Source organism: Dreissena polymorpha, chromosome 4 (assembly GCF_020536995.1).
Source record: "Dreissena polymorpha isolate Duluth1 chromosome 4, UMN_Dpol_1.0, whole genome shotgun sequence".
Taxonomy (NCBI): Eukaryota; Metazoa; Mollusca; class Bivalvia; order Myida; family Dreissenidae; genus Dreissena; species Dreissena polymorpha.
The window spans coordinates 8509383-8530905 of record NC_068358.1 but is presented as its reverse complement, the minus strand read 5'-3'; the positions used below and the strand labels follow the sequence as shown (position 1 = coordinate 8530905).

Here is a 21523-nt window from a genome sequence, read left to right as displayed (position 1 = left end):
TATTCCTCGAGACTATGTATGGAGACCTATGTCTCGGAGCTATGTATGGAGACCTATGTCTCGGAGCTATGTATGGAGACCTATGTCTCGGAGCTATGTTTTGTGACCTATGTCTCGAGACTATGTATGGAGACCTATGCCTCGAGACTATGTATGGAGACCTATGTCTCGGAGCTATGTATGGAGACCTATGTCTCGGAGCTATGTTCCGAGACCTATGTCTCGGGACTGTGTATGGAGACTTATGCCTCGAGACTATGTATGGAGACCTATGTCTCGGAGCTATGTATGTAGACCTATGTCCTCGGGACATGTCGAAATGACTCCGAGTCTGTGTGACTCGATACCCTAGGTATGGAGCCTTGTAGTGTTTGTGTGAAGGTATGTAACTTATATATCAACTATTAGCGACTCGGGCTGCTTAGGGGTAGGAATCCAACTTCAATGCTCCCAGAACGTTTGAAGAGGATAGCCAGTCTCTATGTGCCCAAAGTCTTTTATGTATGTTAATAATATCATTTAATTACCTATGTTCGCGATGTTAACTCGACGAAGTCGGGAGTAGAACTGCTTGTTTAGTGTGTGTGTTTGAGATTTATTTACAGGTCGTCCAGCGTCTTCGCGACTACAGATGTATCGACCTGCCCCTGTGACCCTTCAGGGGAGAAAATTAGGTCATATTATACATCAGAGCACGATGGCCAATGAGACCTTAATGTGTCTAGATGCTTTTTTTATGGATTATGTAGTGGTTTGCCTTTTATCGAAATGTTTTTTGCAGTATTCCTATTATCTCTAGAATAGCATTATCCTTATTGGCATTAATGTTTATTCCTTATAGTTTGTGTGTGGTTTTTGTGCTCTCCGCCCCAAGAGGTGTTAGTGGGGTTTCGAGCGGGATACAGAGGGCGCCCCGATTCCAAAGGCGCCCCTGGTTCTTTTAAGTGCCCGGTGTACAGCACCGATACACTGCACCCCCGTTTAACGTCCCTCGCGGAGGACTGGTTAGTACATAAAAATAGATTAGTACATAATTATATTACTCTACTGCCCTGTGTCTTGGTGTAAATTCTGCTTGTTTAGAGAGAAAACGAGCGCTTTTATACTGTCTTTACATGCGGCGTTACTCGGACATTTCCATAGTGATAAAGTTGAAATCTACGTAATAGTGGTTTGACTTAATTATATGGCATAATAATGAGGTTCTGGTCTTTATATACTCAATAAACATTTATTAAACAAATGGATATAAAAACAACACACAACGATACATTTCTAGGGATATTTTCAATAATGAATAAAACCTCGACAATGCTTACCGGAAATCAATGGACGCTTTTAATGTATTAGCTAAAAGGAACAATATACCCAAAGAAAAATGAACGAAAGTAAAAACGGCGGTAGGTTAAAAATCACCACAATGTTATATACTTTGTCTTGGCATAATAGAGCTAAGCTATATTCGATATGAATGGCGCGCAATCCCCCCCCCCACCCAGTAACTTGGATATAGGCTCGGGTGTAATCAGCTGGCGTTAGGGCAAGAGTCGAGATATTCACTAAAAAAACATAACCAGCGACACTATCAGTATCGAAACTGAATGAACTCATCTGATCCAGGCATGACGCTTTCATAAGACAAACTCATTCGATCCTTGCGTAGAAACCGACTAACCTTGAACAAGGAAAACCATTTATTTATTTCACGTAATCTGATAGTGTATTCAAAGAATAATGATGTCACCAGGCACAATCCAGTTGGATTTAAAACAAGAAGTAAACCAATCTCAGAAATATAAGGCATGATATGATATTGCTTCAGGATCATGGAAACTAGTGCATCTTAACCCATTTATGCCTTGTGAACACTCCCATTCTCCTAAATTGGATCAATTTATCTCCAAAATTGGGGATGTCTAGTACTACAATGATTTGTCTGATCACATGTATTATCTCAAATAATTAATAAACATTCCTTTATATGTTTTACCTTTACAGGTATTTGTTTTTTGTTCAAGTGCTTTTATTATTATAAGTACACAGATTGATTGAACTTCAAACTAAACTCATAAAATGATCAAAATTGTTCTGATTTTGGATTTAAACTTAATTTTCCAACCTTTATTTAAGTTAATAAAATTATGACATAATTATAATTAAACACTATAAATACAAGTTTTAAGCTTGCCTATTAAATTAATAGACTTAGCTACTACTTGCCTAAATGTCCATGTCTGCATCTGCATAATGCTTTGGTTGAGGTTAGCTTGCAATGGAGAGTAAGTTGGTTCCTTTTTCCTAGTTCCTTATTCCTTAATTATTCGAATAAGGAATAAGGAACAGTTCCTTATTCCTTATTCACGATATCTTATTCGAATAAGGAAATGTACTGCAGTTAAAGTTTTGGATACACAACGTGAAAAACAATGATTGCCATTGATTTATCGGTCTCTTTGGTTCATTTTCTTTTTCTTTTTTTTTAGTAAGAAAACTCCAGTTCCTTATTCGATTTAAATAAGGAATAAGGAGCCAGTTCCTTATTCATTATCCAAACCGAATAAGGAACTGGATTCTCATTAAATTTTTACATGTAGCATCATTTCATTGACATTTAGTATTGTTTGGTTAATTTTAATTTATGTTTGAGTAAGACAATGCCATTTCCTTATTATCGTCTTAATAATATTTGTTGTCAGCGTATTTCGTAAAATAGAATAAACAAAGAAATGTGACAGAATATATCCATATAACATAATCAAGCTTATATAACACACACATCTAAACATAAAATATCCGAAAGTGATTGTCCGAAATACAGGCTTCCGAATAAGGAACTAACTTATTTCTAATTCCTTATTCAGAGGCCATAATTTCGGATACTTTAATCGGATCATTCTAGTATCTGATCCTTACCTTTGGCCAAGACTATCCGATGTATCAGACATGTTTTCATCATGTTGAAATCGAATAAGGAACTGGGTAATAATTAAATAAAACTTAGTCGAAATGTACTTCAATAACTATTTTGTTATACCCAACCTACATTAACAGTGGTTTTCATGATTTATTGATCCCAGTGATTCATTTTCACTTATTTTTTATTAAGAAATCGCCAGTTCCTTATTCGATTTGAATAAGGAATAAGGAGTCAGTTCCTTATTCCTTATTCAAACCGAATAAGGAACTAGGCTAAAATTAAATAAAAAAGTAGACATGTACTACAATTCATATTTTTGATGCCCAATCTACATTTATAATGATTTTCATTGATGTACAGTAGCCAATTGTATAAATCTGGATAACTCTTAACCAGCGGATAACTTGTGGTTATCTTATAATAAAATTGAAAATAATCAAAAGTTATCCGCTGGATAAGAGTTATCCAGATTTATACAATTGGCCGCTGGTCTCTTTGGTTCACTTTAATTTATCTTTTTTAGCAAGAAAAAATTGCAGTTCCTTGTTCGATTTGAATAAGGAATAAGGAACCAGTTCCTTATTCCTTATTGAAATCGAATAAGGAACTGGGTTATAATTATTAAAAAAATAAGTAGAAATGTACCTCAATAAATATTTGTTATACCCAACCTATATTTACAGTGATTTTCATTGATTTATTGATCTCTTTGATTCCTATTTATGTTTTTGTTTAGTAAGAAAATGCCGTTCCTTATTCGATTTTGATGTATTATTTATAGTAAACACATTCCAGTTCCTTATTCGATTTCAATAACGAATAAGGAACCAGTTCCTTATTCCTTATTCAAACTGAATAAGGAACTGGTTTATCATTACTTAAAACTTAGTAGAAATGTATTGCAATGCGTATTTTAAATATCCAACCTATGTATACACATGTATATAATGACGTTCATTTATATGTTGAACAATTTTGATCAATTTTATTGATGTTTAAGTAAGAAAATGCAGGTTCCTTATTCGGCTTGAAAAAGGAATAAGGAACTGGTTCCCTTTTCCTTATTCGGCCGCGAAAAGGAAATGGAGTTTAACTGAAAACAAATATTAGGAAATGTACTAGATTGCATTTTTATATCACATAAATGTTAAATAAGCATACAGGCTTAAGGTTTGGTTGATTTGAAGTTAGAATTCTAAGTAGATAATGCCGGCTCGGGTTTTTCAAAAAATCCTATTAAAACGCTAAGAAGAAACATGAATATGCATCGTTATACACAAATTAAATGTATTCTTGTTATTTAGCTTTGATTTCATTAAGAATTGTTTGCATTATTTTTCTTAAAAAGCTTAGTCAAATATGTTAAGCGTGAATAAGGAATAAGAAACTGTTGTTAATTTCTCATTCGAATAAGGATTCGTGAATAAGGAATAAGGAACTGTTCCTTATTCCTTATTCGAATAAGGAATAAGGAACTAGGAAAAAGGAACCAACTTACTCTCCATCAGCTTGCAACATGTTTACAATTGAAAATCACACATGTGTTCAGGATCATTGTGTCATTGAATCAATTTTCATAAATCTGGATTGGAGTTTAGCAGAATTATGCTATGTACTAGTGTATTTATTTCTATATTTAAATTTTTTCCTGCAGAAATGCTGATCCTAAAGGTGCGCGCAATTTGACATGCTGTAAAAGGGGCATAACCCTGGTAAGAAGAACCTACGAACGAAAATACGGATTAGTGCAAGTTTTGTACAAATATTCTTAACAATTTAAACATCTTGTCTGTAATATTTTCATTAGCAGAAAACGAGGACGATGCGTAAAAAAATGAAAATAAAAATAGCCCAATGCAATTTAAGTTAAATTCTGTATAAATGGCATAATTTGTTCTAATGTGTTATTTATAAATTATTTTGATAATTATTTCAACATCGATTCAGATATTGATGGTGAATATTCATGATATCACTAAAGAAAAAAGGAAAAAATGTAAAAAAATAATCGCTGCGAGCAGGGTTCGAACCTGCGCGGGAAGATCCCATTGGATTTCAAGTCCAACGCCTTAACCACTCGGCCATCACAGCTCCTGATCCTCGTTCAACTATTTAATATATTGAAGCTGATGTAAAATGTCTGTCTTATAATTTAATAAAAACGTTATTGTTTAGATCAATTTCTTATTAATTTTTTCATAAGGTTTTCAATTAAATTAATTGACCGAACTTTTATCTCGATAATTGTTCACGCTTCAATATGATTTTCACTTTGCCTACGTATGCGCATGCGCCTTCAGTTTACGAAAACAACAACAGGTGAGAAAAGGTAAATGCAATTGACTGTTTCAAACTAAAGTTTACAAGTTATCGAATACATTTTGCAATTTGACTACATGAAAAAGTTGTTATTCATGACATAACCGGAATCAACATACTCTGACATACGACTTGTAAAACGTTTTAGTACAAACTTTATACCTGCCTGTGAATGTTAGTTAACTTAGTGAATTCAATTTCCTGGTTTTCAAAACACCGTTTCAATAGTCGATTGAATCATCAATATTATGTTTCTCGATATCGTTAAAATTTTATGTGGAATTTATTTGCAGATTGTTTGATATTACTCTTACCGACTTAAAGCTCTCCTGGTCATGTAAACAAATTGTTTTTACATAGAGCAACCAAGATTTTGAGACCCCATATGCTTAGTTTCTTGAATTCTTTGCAACTGTGGTATTAAAAGAGTAACACAATCTATTAAAACCTACAATTTATAATGTTTGAACAGTTACCTTGTCACAACATGTCTTTTTGTTTTCACAAAGCTAGTGCACATCTAGCTAAAGAAACTTCAGCGTACAGTTTATATAGTATTGACAGACCTGTACGCTGAAGCGAACCCCGTATCGAAAGTCAACCAGAGTCGTAACATATTTATGTCACGCTATAAATCAAAGAAAGCTAATTTTCTTGGATACATTTCTACATATATTAGTGAATGAATATAAATTACTGCATCTGGGAATATTTTAAGGTTCAAATATTTCAAATGCATCTTACAATAGATGAAAATAACTCTCATCAGTCTGAAATTCACAATTTTGACGCCATTGTCGCTTTGTCACGTAACGAGTTTTCATTTGGTTACTTTCGGATTGACCTTGACATTTTTTGCTGAAATTGTAAACATTACTTTCGTTTTCTGAAATCAATTATTTGTGATTAACAACTTACGTATGGTGGATTATAAGACTGATTTCAGTGTGAATCAGGTAGTTTTAAATAATATTTACTTTGAGTTCGTATTAACACTACAATTTGTTTACAAAACAAGCCAGAATAATCTAAAATACCGGGAAATGTCATTCTTAATTTGGAAACACTTGAGCACATGGTATGTTACTGAAAATAGAACTAACGTCATATGACCGTGAAATCTCGGGAGATTTGCATTTCAAGAAAGTCTGTCACATCGCTGTTTTTCTCGATATGTAAGAGCAGAATAGATCAATTTTATATGTTTAAGATAGTATTTTGTGAAAGAATATATCAGTTAAATGTGAAAAATGTTAATCTTTCCGATCAAGTGGTTGATTTGGGTCAATAACTGCCTATAAAAGCTGTTTTGGAACGGTCTTTGTTAACTGTCAACTTTTCGGGAATTTCTGGTTGACTTTCCTAATGGGCTTGGTCCATAACTATAAAGTCGCGCCACTCAAAAATCATAACAAGCGACATTTAAAGTTATGGTAGCCAGAACTAGTGCACATCGTATTGTTTTGGGAGAATATTTGACAGCATGTTCTTCTGTTTTTTTTATCATATGATATTTTCAAGATTGCTGTACTCAATATTTGATCTATCTTACATGAACAGAAAATGCTAGGAAATAAAAGAAAATGTGTAAAAGGACATAAAAAATACCATGAAACAGGGCAACAGATAAGATTTTGGGTCAATTAGTTTTCACTGCAAGCTTTTTGCAACAATTAGTTTTTTCCCTCAAAACTATTTGTCAATTAATTTTGTTTTCAATTTGATCAAAACGTACATATATTTCTGGATCAGATTAGCGTGTCATTTTTGGATATTGATAATTCTCAGCAATTCTTATTCCAATTAAGTAATTATAAATTCACAGTGGCAATGGTTGTTTGTAAACATTAGTACTAATTGTATATTTACAAATGGATGATGATGAGTCATTTAATTTCAATCAGTTTCAACTCTCCTGCCTCTCAGTCTCAGATCATACTCACATTGCCAAATCCTCTCCATCAATGACAAGCCAGTGGAGATCACGATGATGTTAGTTAATTTGAGACACGGAATCGCAGCTGTGTTTTGAGCCGAATATTTCAGAATCTGTCACCACCTGCGCTATTAAATGTGATTGTATACTCTTCACAATGTCTTTTCCCGACTGTTTGGGTCTCATACCGAATTGTAAAATATTGGGCGCGCACGCCGTTAATGAAAGTTTCCTAACCCGACAGCGTTTAACAGAGAACCTTTTCCCGAACTTATTTCGGCTGAAGTAACTTTTTATATTGACACCGGCCTATACGAACTTACTGAAAATATTACGGCCGCACTAAAGGTTGCAATACACTAATTATAATTAAAAGCGGTATGGCGGAAAACGGAACAACTTAAACGACGAAGAACCAATTTCAATTGGTTTTCCATTTTAATAATCGTTTTCTGTACGATTGATTTTTAATTTCAATTCGTTTTCTGTCAAATATAAATCGTAAAAACGATAAAACGAACCTTATCTGTTGCCCTGATGAAAATAAACAAAATGACTTCACTATACTGTCTGTGTGTTATGATGTTGCTGTCAGGGGTGTCCAATTATTCAGATTAATTGTTGCAGAAATCCAGATTTTAGCCAACCAGGGTCGATTTTAATATCAATGTAAATGTGCAGACCAGAACGAGAATGAAATTAATATATTTGTTAAAGCTTCATAGTCTTATGGAAATTTGCACTTGGTACCGAATTCGCCCTGGATTTTATTTATTGTTATTGCGTTGTCCGTCCGTCTTTCTGTCCGTCCGGAGCCATATCTTGGGAGTGCTGTGGCGGATTTCATTGAAACTTGGTATGAGAATATATATGGATAAGAGGATGATGCATGCCAAATGGCATTGTACACCATCTGTTAATAACAGAGTTATGGCCCTTTGTATCTTGAAAAAATGCTCTTTTGAGTGTCAAATATAATTTACATTTTGTGTCCAGAAGCATATTGGCGGGGGATATAAATTCAACCAATTTGCTTGTTTATTTCTGATTGGCTTGGGGATGACATGAACAGTAGCTGACGAATGACGAATACATATGCGATGATATGGGCTGTCTGATTTATATTATATTATAATTTATAATATAATGCATAGTGTTCACCAGAAATTGTAACTAGAAAGACTATAAAATGGTACAGTAGTAAGGACTTGAGGGTTGGCCACCTGCGCCCCCTTGAGACCACCAGGCATAATTTTCCGGATTTAAAATTTGGGACAATTGACATCCCTCAGGGCAACAGATAAGGATCGTTTTTACGATTTGTAGTGTACAGAAAACAAATTCAAATACACAATCGATCGTACAATAAACGATTACAAAATTGGAAAAAGAATTTCAATAGATTCTTTGTCGTTTTATTTTACCGATTCCCTCCATACTGTGTTTGATTTGAATTAGTATATTGTAACTTTCAGTGCGGTCGTAATATTAGTGAAAAAAATATATATGAACACAGGTTCAGAACGGTGTCTACATAACAATTTTCTTCCGTCAAAAAAAATTAGTGAAAATGTCGGCATCTTGTTCTAAACGCGGAAATGCTAAGAAAATTTCATTAGCGGCGTCCGCGCCTAATATGTTTCAATTTGTAACGCAAAAAAAATTTGTCGGGTAAAGAGGTTGTAAAGAGTGTTTTAAAGCTAAAAAGGTGTGCTCTGAGACTGAAACACAGGAGTGGTAAAACAGACTCATTATCAAACATGCTTGGTCAATAGACAATTAAATGTATTTATTAATATAAGCAAGCAAACATTGACAATATGAATACATAATGCCTTTAATTAATTTATTGCAATAAGAATTGTCACCGACAAATATTAAAGAGCTCATCTCGCCATAAAATAAAGGTACCGGTAAGTTTTTTATTGACTGTAAAAAACTTTTTGACGTTGTGATTTGAGGGAAAAAACTAATTGTTTAAAAAAGCTTGCAGTAAAAACTAATTGACATGAAATCTTATCTGTTGCCCTGCATACCTGTGCTGTAGTCAACAATGTTGAATACTCTGTTGCCCTGCATACCTGTGCTGTAGTCAACAATATTGAATACTCTGTTGCCCTGCATACCTGTGCTGTAGTCAACAATGTTGAATACTCTGTTGCCCTGCATACCTGTGCTGTAGTCAACAATGTTGAATACTCTGTTGCCCTGCATACCTGTGCTGTAGTCAACAATGTTGAATACACCAAAATTGATCCAAGAGGTTTTCTCTATTTAATAATGGCTTTTTTCATGTTTTTGTTCATTTATACTTTTACTAATGCATTGTCATAGAATATTTCTGATATTTACTAAATTGCTGTTATAACACACCATCTTGACAGGCTAGGAAAAGTACCAAAAGGCAGATTCTGCCTGTATGTAATTTTTTTAAAAACACATAGTGAAGAAAAACAAAATTGTGTCTTATTAAGATGAAAATATTGTCAGGGTTTTCTCATTGAAATGCAAAGCCACAAGATATTTTATAAAAAGTGACTGTGCAATAATAAGTTCAGTTCAATAGTGGTTATGCAACAGATTGCTTTATTTCTAGTGATACTCCCATTTCTATAGTATTTGTCAAACACCCATGTAAACTTCCTTTTTATTAACAATTGTTTAGTATCAAAATATAATTCATTCAAATCATGAATGGCTTTGATACTTCAAATTATGATGAAAGATGTCATTTATGTACCCAAAGTACAAAATGATTTGGTTTTAATTGTTATTATTCTGTTTTCAGAATTCATGTAACAGATTGACTTTTTTGCAGTCTGGTCATAGAAAAGCATGGTTCAGCAGCCCAGTTATACGCCGACAGGTGGTGATGTGTACTCGCTGTCAACATCCAAACAGGTGCTGGTTACAAAGGACCCCGTATTTGTACGCAAGGACATAATCAATGGTCACTACATTGGAAAGAAACCGGAGAACTACTTTGTGGTCTGTTTGATCCTCTCCATCATCAACCCTGTGTTTGGACCCATTTCATTGATTTTTTCAGGTATGTACAGATGATCAGTAAGTATTGTGTATCGTTATGACCTTATTGAACAAAAAAGATTCAGTGTTTAACATTTTCTGATCCTTTTTTTGCTTTCATAAATTCATAGAGGAATTAAAGAGTTACTTCCTGTTGCACACTTTATCTGCAGGGATTCCTGGTTGAGGAAAAATCCCATGATTCCCAAATGCTATCCAAAACATTCCAAAAAGAAGTTAAAATGGCATTAATTTCTGCAAGGAAACAAATATAATGAGCACTGAAAATAAACATTTCAGCAAAAAAGCAATTAAAAGAACATTACAATGGGTTTGTGCAATTAAATACCAGATTAAATCGACCGATAATTCCCAATCTAACCATTTCAGTTTCGAGGTTTTTCACACAAAAAATTCCCAAATGGAATGGTACAAGTACTATTCCCAACTTGGCCCAAAAATAATGTTTTTATTCCACTAAAGTTCATTATTTATTAATGTATCTTAACGGTCTGTGTAATATACTTAATAATATGCAATTGTTCATCATAACCTCCATACATGCATTGATTTACCATATTATTATATAATTTAAAATCAGATTTGCTACACCAATTAATTAAATGTGTATATATTTTTTGCACATTTAATTCATGGCAATAGTGACATGATGTTTCGTTCTGTCCCCAGTAATGTCTGATCGTGCATACAACAGAGGTGACCTGCGCTACGCTGAGAAGTGGGCCCAGTACACCATGACGGCCTGCATGTTCATTTTTATATTCACCGTGATCCTGTACATCGCCATTGGGTTCTCTCTGAGCACGATCGGTATGAATGAAGGCTATCAGTTTGGGGCCTGAAGTCTTTGTTTTATTATTTGTCTGTGTATTTAACAGAGCATAACATTGTAAATATATTTTGAATTCATCCGCAAAATTACTAGATTTGTTCACAAGGGCTCGATCTATCAAATTTGTGTTTTTGAAGTAGATTCTCTCTTGTTTTACCAATGTAGCTCTATCATTGCTGTCCATTAATTTTGTCATTTTTACATTCATCAACTTGCTATGTTATATTGGAAATATATTTGGATCTGAATTAATTAAGTTGAATTCCGGAGTTTTAAGCAATGTTTTATCTTAATATAACCAGAATTCATTTCTGCACAAACTTTGATAAGCGCTTGGCTGTAATGCTTGAGGAAAGTGGAGTCAAAAATGTTTCATGCTGTTTAATCAATATTTTTTGCAACAGTATAAATACTTAAAAAAGCAACTTAAATTTGTTTAGCAGAATTAGGTTGAGTCCATGTTATCACTATTCTAATTTGTTGTGTGCTAAGTCACTCAGGGTTTTAGAACTGATAGGTTGTGAGATACAAACACTACATATCAAGTGAATGTATACATGGATACTTGAGTTTACTCTGTTTTAGTCAAAATGAGATACAACAAATAGTCAAGAAGAAACAACATTGTTTGTAATATCACATCTTTCATAATTGTGCATCTTTTTAGATTTGTATTGCATTGTGTATAGCTTGTAGTAATATTAATACTTAAGTGTCTTCAAACATCTTTTACCTGTGTTGTTTGATAAATTGATGTGAAAATATAAAATGTTTCATTTAAAGCTGTTACTGTCAAAAAATGCTAACTTGTCTTGGTCAGGTGGGAATATTGTATAGCAGAGGGTGTGGAAAATTATTGCAAACTCCACTGCAATAGTGTGACTTATTTGTTATGGTAATTTAACAAAGGGACCAACAAAAAATTTGTAAAACTGCATAACTTGTGTCACCTTTGCGTTAAATTGCATCTTTGTTTAGTTGTTGAGGGAAATCCACTGAGTTGTACAGAGACCCGTATTCATATTATCCTCTCCTTTGGCTGTATTATATGTCAACTGTATTTCATGACATGTAATCACATTGGATGGATTCAGAAAAAAAAGACAATTCCCATGTTAAATATGGAATTCTCAATTTAGAATGAATTAATTGTAACAATTTTTTTTGTGGGAAATCTAAAAAAAAAAGAAAATATACATTGTCCTAGGAATTATTGTATACTTGAACACTTAAGAGAACACATGTATGTGTCTGTACAAATTCAAGTAAACCATGCAATGAATAGTCTAATAACTGCTGATGTTTTTGCATTCATAATTTATATATTTTGTATATATAATAAGTCATTTGCTCGTTTAAATGATCATCTTTCCTTTCTGTAATACTTTTTAGATATTTTTATAAATATAAAATAATTACAAAATAGTTAAAATACGAATCTCACTGTTTGTAATTATTTAAGTTTGGTTTAAAGACATCATTATATGGATTACCACACAACATAAGTTGTGTTGTTTTTAAGAACATAGTATTCAATGGCCTTTATTATTTAATATATTATAATAATAATGTAAGCAAGTGCTTATATAGCAAGATTATGAAATTATCATGACTCTAAAAAACTGTATATTCATTTTAATAATGTTAAATTATACAATAATGTGGCCATCTATCAGTGTAAACATGGTTATGTTTTTAAATGAATAATTTCAATTGACAGAGGACAAATATACACTTTTTGCACAATTTGTATAAGTATTTTATTGATCAAGTATATTATGAGCTATTATTTGTATAAACATTCGCTTAATGACTGTTTCATTCAATCAATTCAATTTGTTTCTTGAAAATCCTGTAGAAAATATGCATGAACATTAAAATAAGTATGATGGCCATATTAGACAGAATAAAATATGTTATGTATCCCTGAAATAGTATAGTAATGAAACATCTGTATGTCTATTTTACTTGTGTCAGTTTCTAGTTTACTTCCACCGAGTTAATGCTTTATAATGCAGATTAACAATTTATCAGATCATTCAGATCTTATTTGAATGACTGTCAACAGAATGGCTGGTAACTATATTATGCATTTTTGTATGATTTAAAAACATATCATCTAATGTACATAGTAATTATATACATTTCAATACAAGATAAAATATATCTTTATTATTTGACTTTTATTTTATCTTTCCCTCCCTCCACCCATGTGTTTTTTCCAGATAGATTACAAAATTACTCTGATAGTGAATAGGTTATGGCACATAAAATACCAAAGATGTTCAACTTTCTGAAGAAAGCACCAAACTTTGTATGAAGCTGATTTAATATACCCTTAATAAAATAAGACGTGGACACACTATCTGTCCTGGAACCTACTTTTAAACCAATTTTTTGAATACTTACCAGTAATGATGTAAGAAATATGAGAAGAGGGCATATATTGTCATGATGTGTAGCACAATCTTTCAATAAATTGCTTAGGATACTTAAATGAAGATATATTTAATTAGATGAGCCATTAGACAGTAAAGGGTAATCATATATATATAGTATTGGAATATCATGGAACAGTCTAAATATTTTCCTTAAATATTAATAAAATATTTATTAATAATAAAAATGAAACAAAATATGCAAACAGCGTAGACCCTGATGAGACCCGCATCATGCGGCGTCTCTTCTGGGTCTACACTGTTTGTCAAGGCCTTTTTTGCTAGACGCTAGGCATAAATGGGTTAATTACCTTTGGAAGCCCCCAATGCGTTTTTGAATCGATTGTTGCAAGGCAGTGACCCCACATTTATTGTCCTGTGTTGGTTTTGTTTGCCGTGTTGTGTTAATGTCCCATCTAGGTAAATAGCTCTACACTTAACCTAAGGTTTGAATAAGGTTTCTCTACTCCTGGTATGTCTGAAATTTAACTTCCTGTATATTTGTTTGAATGGCCCTTTCCATGTTAACATTTTGTGAGTGTTGTGTATATAAATATTGTTTATATTCTATGATTGAGATTTTTGGCATGTTTTTTTGCAAAGCAAGCCGGAAAACGCTTATTTGTACAATTTATTCATTTTCAATATAGTTGCAATATCACACACATCATGAACAGTGAACACAAAAAACACTAAAACCACGCCCTTGATCTTTATTTTAATGTATCTAGAAAATTAAAATAAATGCTTTTGCAGTATTTTTGCTACAACAAACCTTAACATTGTTATATGAGAACTGACCTAAAACCTTTTACCTGCATTCAAGCAACTACATGTGTAGTTTTATATTATTTCTTATACATGTACACACTTAACACAATTACATTTGCAAACTGTTACTATGTACATGAAAATAAATTCATATTTTTTAGTTCCGATACAACAGTACTGGCATTATTTGTCGATGAATAAAGCAGTAAGAAGTGAAACAATGACTTCACGTTATACAAAGAATTACACAGCACATACTTATTTTGTTACATGTATTATGCAATTGCTATAATTATTTTCTTATGCACAAAGGTTTCGTTGAAATCACTCAACCACACACTCCTGTATTGCAAATGAATGAAAGACAAAGAATTTGGCATATCCACTGTCGAAACTATCACATTGGCACCTCACATAAATGAGTCGCGTTCTGAGAAAATTGGACATAATGCATGTGCGTAAAGAGTCGTCCCAGATTAGCCTGTGCAGTCCGCACAGGCTAATCAGGGACGACACTTTCCCCCTTAATTGGATTTTTGCTAAGAAGAGACTTGACATAAAAGCGGAAAGTGTCGTCCCTGATTAGCCTGTGCGGACTGCACAGGCTAATCTGGGACGACACTTCACGCACATGCATTATGCCCAGTTTTCTCAGAACACGACTCAAATAATTGTTGGTATACATGGACAGCACAAAGAAAGGCATGAGTAGGGCCATGCTGTGTGCAAAAAGGGGTTTAATGCTTGTGCATAAAGTGTCGTCTCAGTTTAGCCTGTGCAGTCCAAACAGGCAAATCCTGGATGACACTTTCTCTCTAAACCGGATTTTTTGTAAGAGGATACTTACTTTAAACAGAAAATATAAGGCAGAAAGTGTCTGAACAGGCTAATCAGGGACAACACTTTACACACATGCATAAGGCAGAAAGTGTCTGAACAGGCTAATCAGGGACAACACTTTACACACATGCATTAAACCCCCTTTTCACAGAGCACAGCCCAAAATGTAGGGCATGTAGCCGTATAAAACCTGTTAGGATAATACTATTTTACCTTACTATATTTACATACAAATATGTACAAGCTAATGTGTAACACATTATTGGTACATACCTTACATTAAAAAGCACTAGATGGCAAGTTATGAAGTACTATTCATAGAAATGTCCAGCAATGCTGAATACATGTTCTGTTTTTATTAAATATCTATTTGCTGTCACTATTGTTTTTGTCATATCAATCTACCAAAAAGCCATTAAAATATGTAGTTTCCTTAGTAAATAAAAAAAATTAAAGGCAGAAAATGTATGTAATTCAACGTCAGTTTCACTGTACAAAATACATTTTGTGCAACATTTAATAAATGCAGACAATGTACATCTATACAAAATATTAATAAAATAACACCAAAATACTGGGTAACTACATCACCATAAAATGCAGCTGAAACAATTGGAAAATGTGCAGACATTTAACAAATTAATGTACCATAAATATCATGCAAACTTCATCTGCTGCATCACATCACATTTGACCCGCATTATGGAAAATTGGTCTCATGCCATATGCGGCCAGCATAGCTCCAGACCAGCTGTGCATGCAAGCGGGCAGCCTGGTCTGCAGGTACGCTGGCCACATAAAAACACATTTTCACTTGAAGTGGTTATTTGTCAAGAATTATCGCTTTAACACCATGGACCAAGCTGTTTAAAACACACACAATTGAGCAAGTATTAAATAAAAAATTTGACTGACACCAGAAAAAAATGGACACACATGCACAAAGACAAAAGCTCCAAGACCAAAGACGAAATTAATAAATAATATTATAACAATCAACATTGACACCACATGCCTTATAATCAACATTAACAGCTATCACATTGATATGGGATGAACTTACAATATTACATAAAGAAAATAAATGTATCATTCATAAAATAAATCTTGTCATTGCATATTTTAATGATAATGTTTACTGTATTGAACCCAATACATATCTGTAAAAATCATTGAACATTTTTATTAATGTTTCCATTCAAACTTGAACTTCATTTTAATTTTTTTTATTCCACCAATTTTTTTTAATTTAAATTTTCAATTTTTATCAAGAAATTTCAAAATGTGTACCAAGTGATGACATATAACAATATTTTCTTTTCTTCATGGTCTTCATTGAACAATGGATCACTGGTTATATTTAACTTATATTATGTGTGAAAGTTCATGTTCCAATAATACTTTTTTTATAATTTTAAATAATGTTAGATTTTATGGGACTTGGATTTGCGCCTTACAAAGATCAGCTGCAATCACAAAGCCAAGTAGGGAACCTTATAAACACAATTTCAATCGTGCACAAGTCAAGATTTTGCATCAAATTGTCCATAAAAAATTCTATGATTGTTGTTGTCAACATAAAAAGAGTTAAGGTTTTAAAGACTTGTTTACCAGTTTAAAAAATTACAACCTATCATTTTAATATATTCCCATACATAATCAACCCAAGACCTAAAGTTAATGCAAGAGAGTTAAAAATTGACTAAAAATGTCAGTAATAACTTTGTGAATACGGACTCTGTACTATATATGTACAATTGCTACATCAGCAAAGGAAGTGTAGCCCCTCAGCTGTCGGAGTGTAGGCCCTTTATGGTGAGCTCATGAGTGGTCTTGTCGCGCATCAATGACTTGTACTTGGCAAGATCAGCACCTGCTCTCTGGATGATGGAGTAGGCAAGCTCACCTGGAATGATCACAGCAAACTGATGGTTATAGGTAATGGATAGCATAATATAATGTAATATCTGCTTTTATCATTAGTCTCAATTTGGAAATATAACAAAGTACCCTTTCACTTCTGTTCGCACAGAAATGATTTAAGTAACTTTAATTATGATTCAGAATAATGAATACATTATAAAAATTCAAACTTCTTAATTTCAAGTGTTAACAACTGATTCAATATTGGAGTTGTACCTGTATTAATCTGTTTGATGTAAGATTATATTAGTTTGATTTCATGAAAAAATATATTTAAAATTAATGTTATGAAATACAATTTTATTGAATGTTATGTCTGATACTTTATAAAAATTACATTTAACTCATATGTGTATGTCTAGGGAGAAAACAATTAACCCATTTATGCCTAGCGTCTAGAAAAAAGGCCTTGTCAAACAGCGCAGACCCAGATGAGACGCCACATGATGCGGCCGCCGCATGATGCGGCGTCTCATCAGGGTCTGCGCTGTTTGCTTAAAGGAATTTCTGTAAGAAAAATTCTAAATATAGAAATAAATGAACTAGACATCCCTAATTTTGGAAATAAATTGATCTGAATCAGAAGGATGGGAGAGTCCACTAGGCATAAATGGGTTAAAGAAATTTAAATTAAATAACATGAAACAGTAGCAAAATAACATACTAGCACTCATTGGCTTATCTCCTCCAATTTTTTGTTTTAAAGTGATTCCAGACTTGAAAGAGCGACTGTCAATATCTCTTAATCTGGACCCCGTCACCCTAGTAGCTCTGTCCTTGGGATAAAGACTGTTGGCGATCGCCAAGGTCTCCCGAGCTCGGGACAAAACCACTTCCTCTTGAGAGTTTACAACACACTCCATATTCGAGGTTTTAATGTCAACCTCCATATGTCTATGACCAAAGTCATATTCCTCTGGAAGAGCACTATCATCAAAAGATAACCGAGTTGACACCGAGTTTTTAGGGGTATCTTGTAAATCCAGGTCATCATCGAAGAAAAGTTTCTGTTTAGTTGGGAATATTGGACTGCTCATCACGTTGTTAATGTTGAAGTCATGCTCATCCTCATCACTGTCATCCCTATCAGCGATAAGTGAAATATGATGAGCCAGATTCATCACAGGGGCTTTGTCGGAGGACTGGCTGGTGTTTGGAAATGCTGTTTCTGGATTGGTCAGATTGAATGGCAGAGAGCTGAACTGATTGGTCAAGTTAGTGTGAAGTGATTCTTGATTGGTCGACTGCAGACTAGCTGTCTGGTATCCAGTGTCCTGATTGGACAGGCTGTGGTGCTGCTGTGTGTCGTCATGGAAATGGTCTGACGATGTGAAGTCTCTGGTATCACAAAGACTTGATGTCAGAATATTCTCGCGTGGATTGCCACCAGACTCAAAGTCCATGGTAGTATGCAGGTCTGTACAGCTTCAATAAAAAAGGTTTTGTGTTAAATGTTTGTCTTAATTGAAATCATACTTAATGCTAAAACAGGTATATCTACACAGATTGATTATTGTATATATTGATTATGTGTTGGGATAGGAACAAATACCGTTATTGGAAAAATGCCCAATATTTGAATATGAAATTCCAATTTTACTTTTTGATTTTCTTTCAGAAAAAAAATGAAATCATGCATAACAACAGAAGTTGGTACAACTACAAAAATAACTTCTTTTACAAATATTTAAAAGTTTTGCCATTTTCATCAAGAGGCTTATACATAGAATATTTTTATACATTGGTAAAAGCATATTCATAAATAATGTCAGGATTCATCCCAAACCCTAATGTTATGCAACAATATATGCTTAAACTTTAATAAAGACTCTTCACAGACAATTATATCAATTTTCAAATTTTGTCATTCTGTATGAACATAATTTTATGTTATAGCTGTACTAAATAACGACAGAGCAAAAATTAAACAAGGCTATTGTAAAGCAATATGGTCCCCTACCGGCTCCACCATTGTCAGAAATTCCACCATTTTCAGATATATTTTTTTTGGGTTGCCATAGCAACCACAATTTTTGACAAAGGAACAAAATGAAATGAAATGCATAATGTCCATATTGCCATCTATCCATGTTGCAAGTTTCATGAAAAATATTAAGAACTTTTTAAAGTTATCGCAGGATCCAGAAAACCACCATTTTCAGCAGTATTTTTAGTCTATTTGTTGCCATAGCAACCAGAATTTTTGACGTAGGAACATAATGAAATGACGTGCATAATGTCCATATTGCCATCTATCCATGTTTCAAGTTTCATGAAAAAATATTAAGAACTATTAAAGTTATTGCAGGATCCAGAAAAGTGTGACAGACTGACAGACAGACTCACGGACACACAGAGCGCAAACCATAAGTCCACTTCGGTGAAACCGGTAGGGGACAGCAAGCAAACAATTTTGCAAGCAATGTCACTAAAACTCTATTGGAACAGCAACATTTTAGACTAGTGAAATGGATTAAATGACATTAATTTAGATTAAATCACACTGAAATAAATAAACCTTGATCAATTGAATTAACAAATTCAGGCTTAATTAAAAACCACTTACAATAAGCTCTACAAGACTACAAATCAATGTAAATCGAAAAAGCCCCTTACCTGTGAGATTTAGGTAGCGTTGAGGCATTTTTCTGAGGCAGATTGTGGCAGATGGGAGACATGCTCTCCCCAGAGATGGCAGAGGGGCTGGGCACATGGGGCCTGCTGGACACTGGGGTCACTGACTCCTCCCCATCACTGTCACAAACCTCCTCTGTAATCAATTGAGTTGTCTTATGAGAAAACTGGGCATAATGCATGTGCGTACAGTGTCGTCCCAGATTAGCCTGTGAGGACTGCTTTACGCATATGCATTAAGCCCAGTTTTCTCAGAACTCGGCTGAATTATTTGCAAAATATGGCCACGCTCTGTGAAAAAGATGTTTGTTGCATGTTCTAAGTGTTTCCCATATAAGCATGTGCTGTCCGCACTGGCTAAATAGGAACAACACTTTCCAATGTTTTGATTGATGAAGTCTCTACTTAGCAAAAATACAGTTTTGGCGGCAAGTGTTGTCCCTTGTTAGCTTGTGCAGAATGCAAAAGCTAATCTGGGACAACACCTTATGCACTTGCATAAAAATACTTTTCATAGAGCGCTGATATATAGGATCTGTCACGAGTTGTCATATCATACTATATTTTATTTAACGAGTTCAGGAATTTTGTTAGTAAGCAAGCCTGTGGCGAGCTTACCAACGAAGTTCTTGGACGAGTTTAATATAAAATATGGTATGAAATGACGAGTGTCAGATTTTTTGTATCACAGGCTTTAAAAGGAAACAAGGGACAAAATTGTCACAAAACCAGGTTTTCATTGTGAAAAAAAAATCTGATAAAGGGAAAAACTCAAACTGAACTTTTGAAACGAACAAACAAATTTAACCCCCTTTGTAAGTTTGTTTTTAAAAAAAATCTATTTTTAGTCGTGGCGACCTTGACATTGGAGATATTGACATGATTCTTTCGTGCGACACACCGTCCCATGATGGTGAACAAATGTGCCAAATGATTTAAAAATCTCACAATGAATGACATAGTTATGGCCAGGACAAGCTCATTTATGGCCATTTTTGACCTTTGAACTCAAAGTGTGACCTTGACCTTGGAGATATCAACGTAATTATTTCGCGCGACACACCGTCCAATGATGGTGAACAAATGTGCCAAATGATTTTAAAATCTGACAATGAACGACATAGTTATGGCCCGGACAAGCTTGTTCCGCCCGCCCGCCAGCCAGCCCGCCCGCATTCGCCAATCTAATAACCAGTTTTTTCCTTCGGAAAACCTGGTTAAAAATTAAATAAATATTTACGCAAACATAATAATAAGTCCTGAATGTTGTTTACATTTTGTGACGTCATTTGAGGTTGCAACGTGATTTCAGCAAAATAACAAAATGCGATTGGTCAATGGAACAAAAACTAAGCCAATGAAAACACATGTGATAAATATATGTTCACAGTGAGTCTGATTTCTATATTTATTTTTGTTCAAGTAGTTTTTGCTCACATGCAATACAACCGTGATTATTGTATACATCAACCATGTACATGTACTTAACTTATAAGTGTTACCCACATAAACAAGACTATTGTCAAGCAATATAAGTCCCCTACCGGCTCCACCATTGTCAGAAATTCCACCATTTTCAGATTTTTTATATATATATTTGTTGCTATAGCAACCAGAATTTTTACGTAGGAACAAAATGAAATGAAGTGCATAATGTCCATATTGCCATCTATCCATTTTTCAAGTTTCATGAAAAAATATGAAGAACTTTAAAAGTAATCGCAGGATCTAGAAAACCACCATTTTCAGCAGTATTTTTAGTCTATTTGTTGCCATAGCAACCATAATTTTTGACATAGGAACAAAACGAAATGACATGCATAATGTCCATATTGCCATCTATCCATTTTTAAAGTTTCATGTAA

General features: G+C 33.7%; 2 protein-coding genes and 1 non-coding gene across 4 annotated transcripts in view; 1 reads left to right on the top strand and 2 right to left on the bottom strand.

The window, feature by feature from the left end:
* Positions 1 to 4926: 4926 nt before the first annotated feature.
* On the bottom strand, positions 4927 to 5008 carry Trnas-uga (transfer RNA serine (anticodon UGA)). Its single transcript has one exon. It is a non-coding gene; the product is annotated as a tRNA-Ser (tRNA).
* A 171-nt stretch (positions 5009 to 5179) lies between these two features.
* Positions 5180 to 13227, top strand: LOC127877576 (uncharacterized). 2 transcript variants are annotated; one of them, XM_052423552.1, is made up of 3 exons: positions 5180 to 5246; positions 9991 to 10221; positions 10890 to 13227. In XM_052423552.1, exons 2-3 carry the CDS (start codon positions 10008 to 10010, stop codon positions 11060 to 11062), a joined length of 387 nt encoding a protein of 128 aa, XP_052279512.1. In that variant the 5' UTR covers positions 5180 to 5246; positions 9991 to 10007; the 3' UTR covers positions 11063 to 13227. The 2 variants fall into 2 exon arrangements, with proteins under 2 accessions (XP_052279512.1, XP_052279513.1); XM_052423553.1 differs by having other exon boundaries at positions 5212 to 5236.
* An 880-nt stretch (positions 13228 to 14107) lies between these two features.
* Positions 14108 to 21523, bottom strand: part of LOC127877570 (uncharacterized) — a 34110-nt gene continuing 26694 nt past the window's right edge. Inside the window, exons 12-14 of the mRNA XM_052423546.1 lie at positions 19641 to 19794; positions 17689 to 18449; positions 14108 to 17007 (exon numbers count right to left, since the gene is read on the bottom strand). Of these exons, the coding sequence (XP_052279506.1) occupies positions 16889 to 17007; positions 17689 to 18449; positions 19641 to 19794 (1034 nt within the window). The 3' untranslated portion in view covers positions 14108 to 16888. The remainder of the gene's footprint in view (positions 17008 to 17688; positions 18450 to 19640; positions 19795 to 21523) is intronic.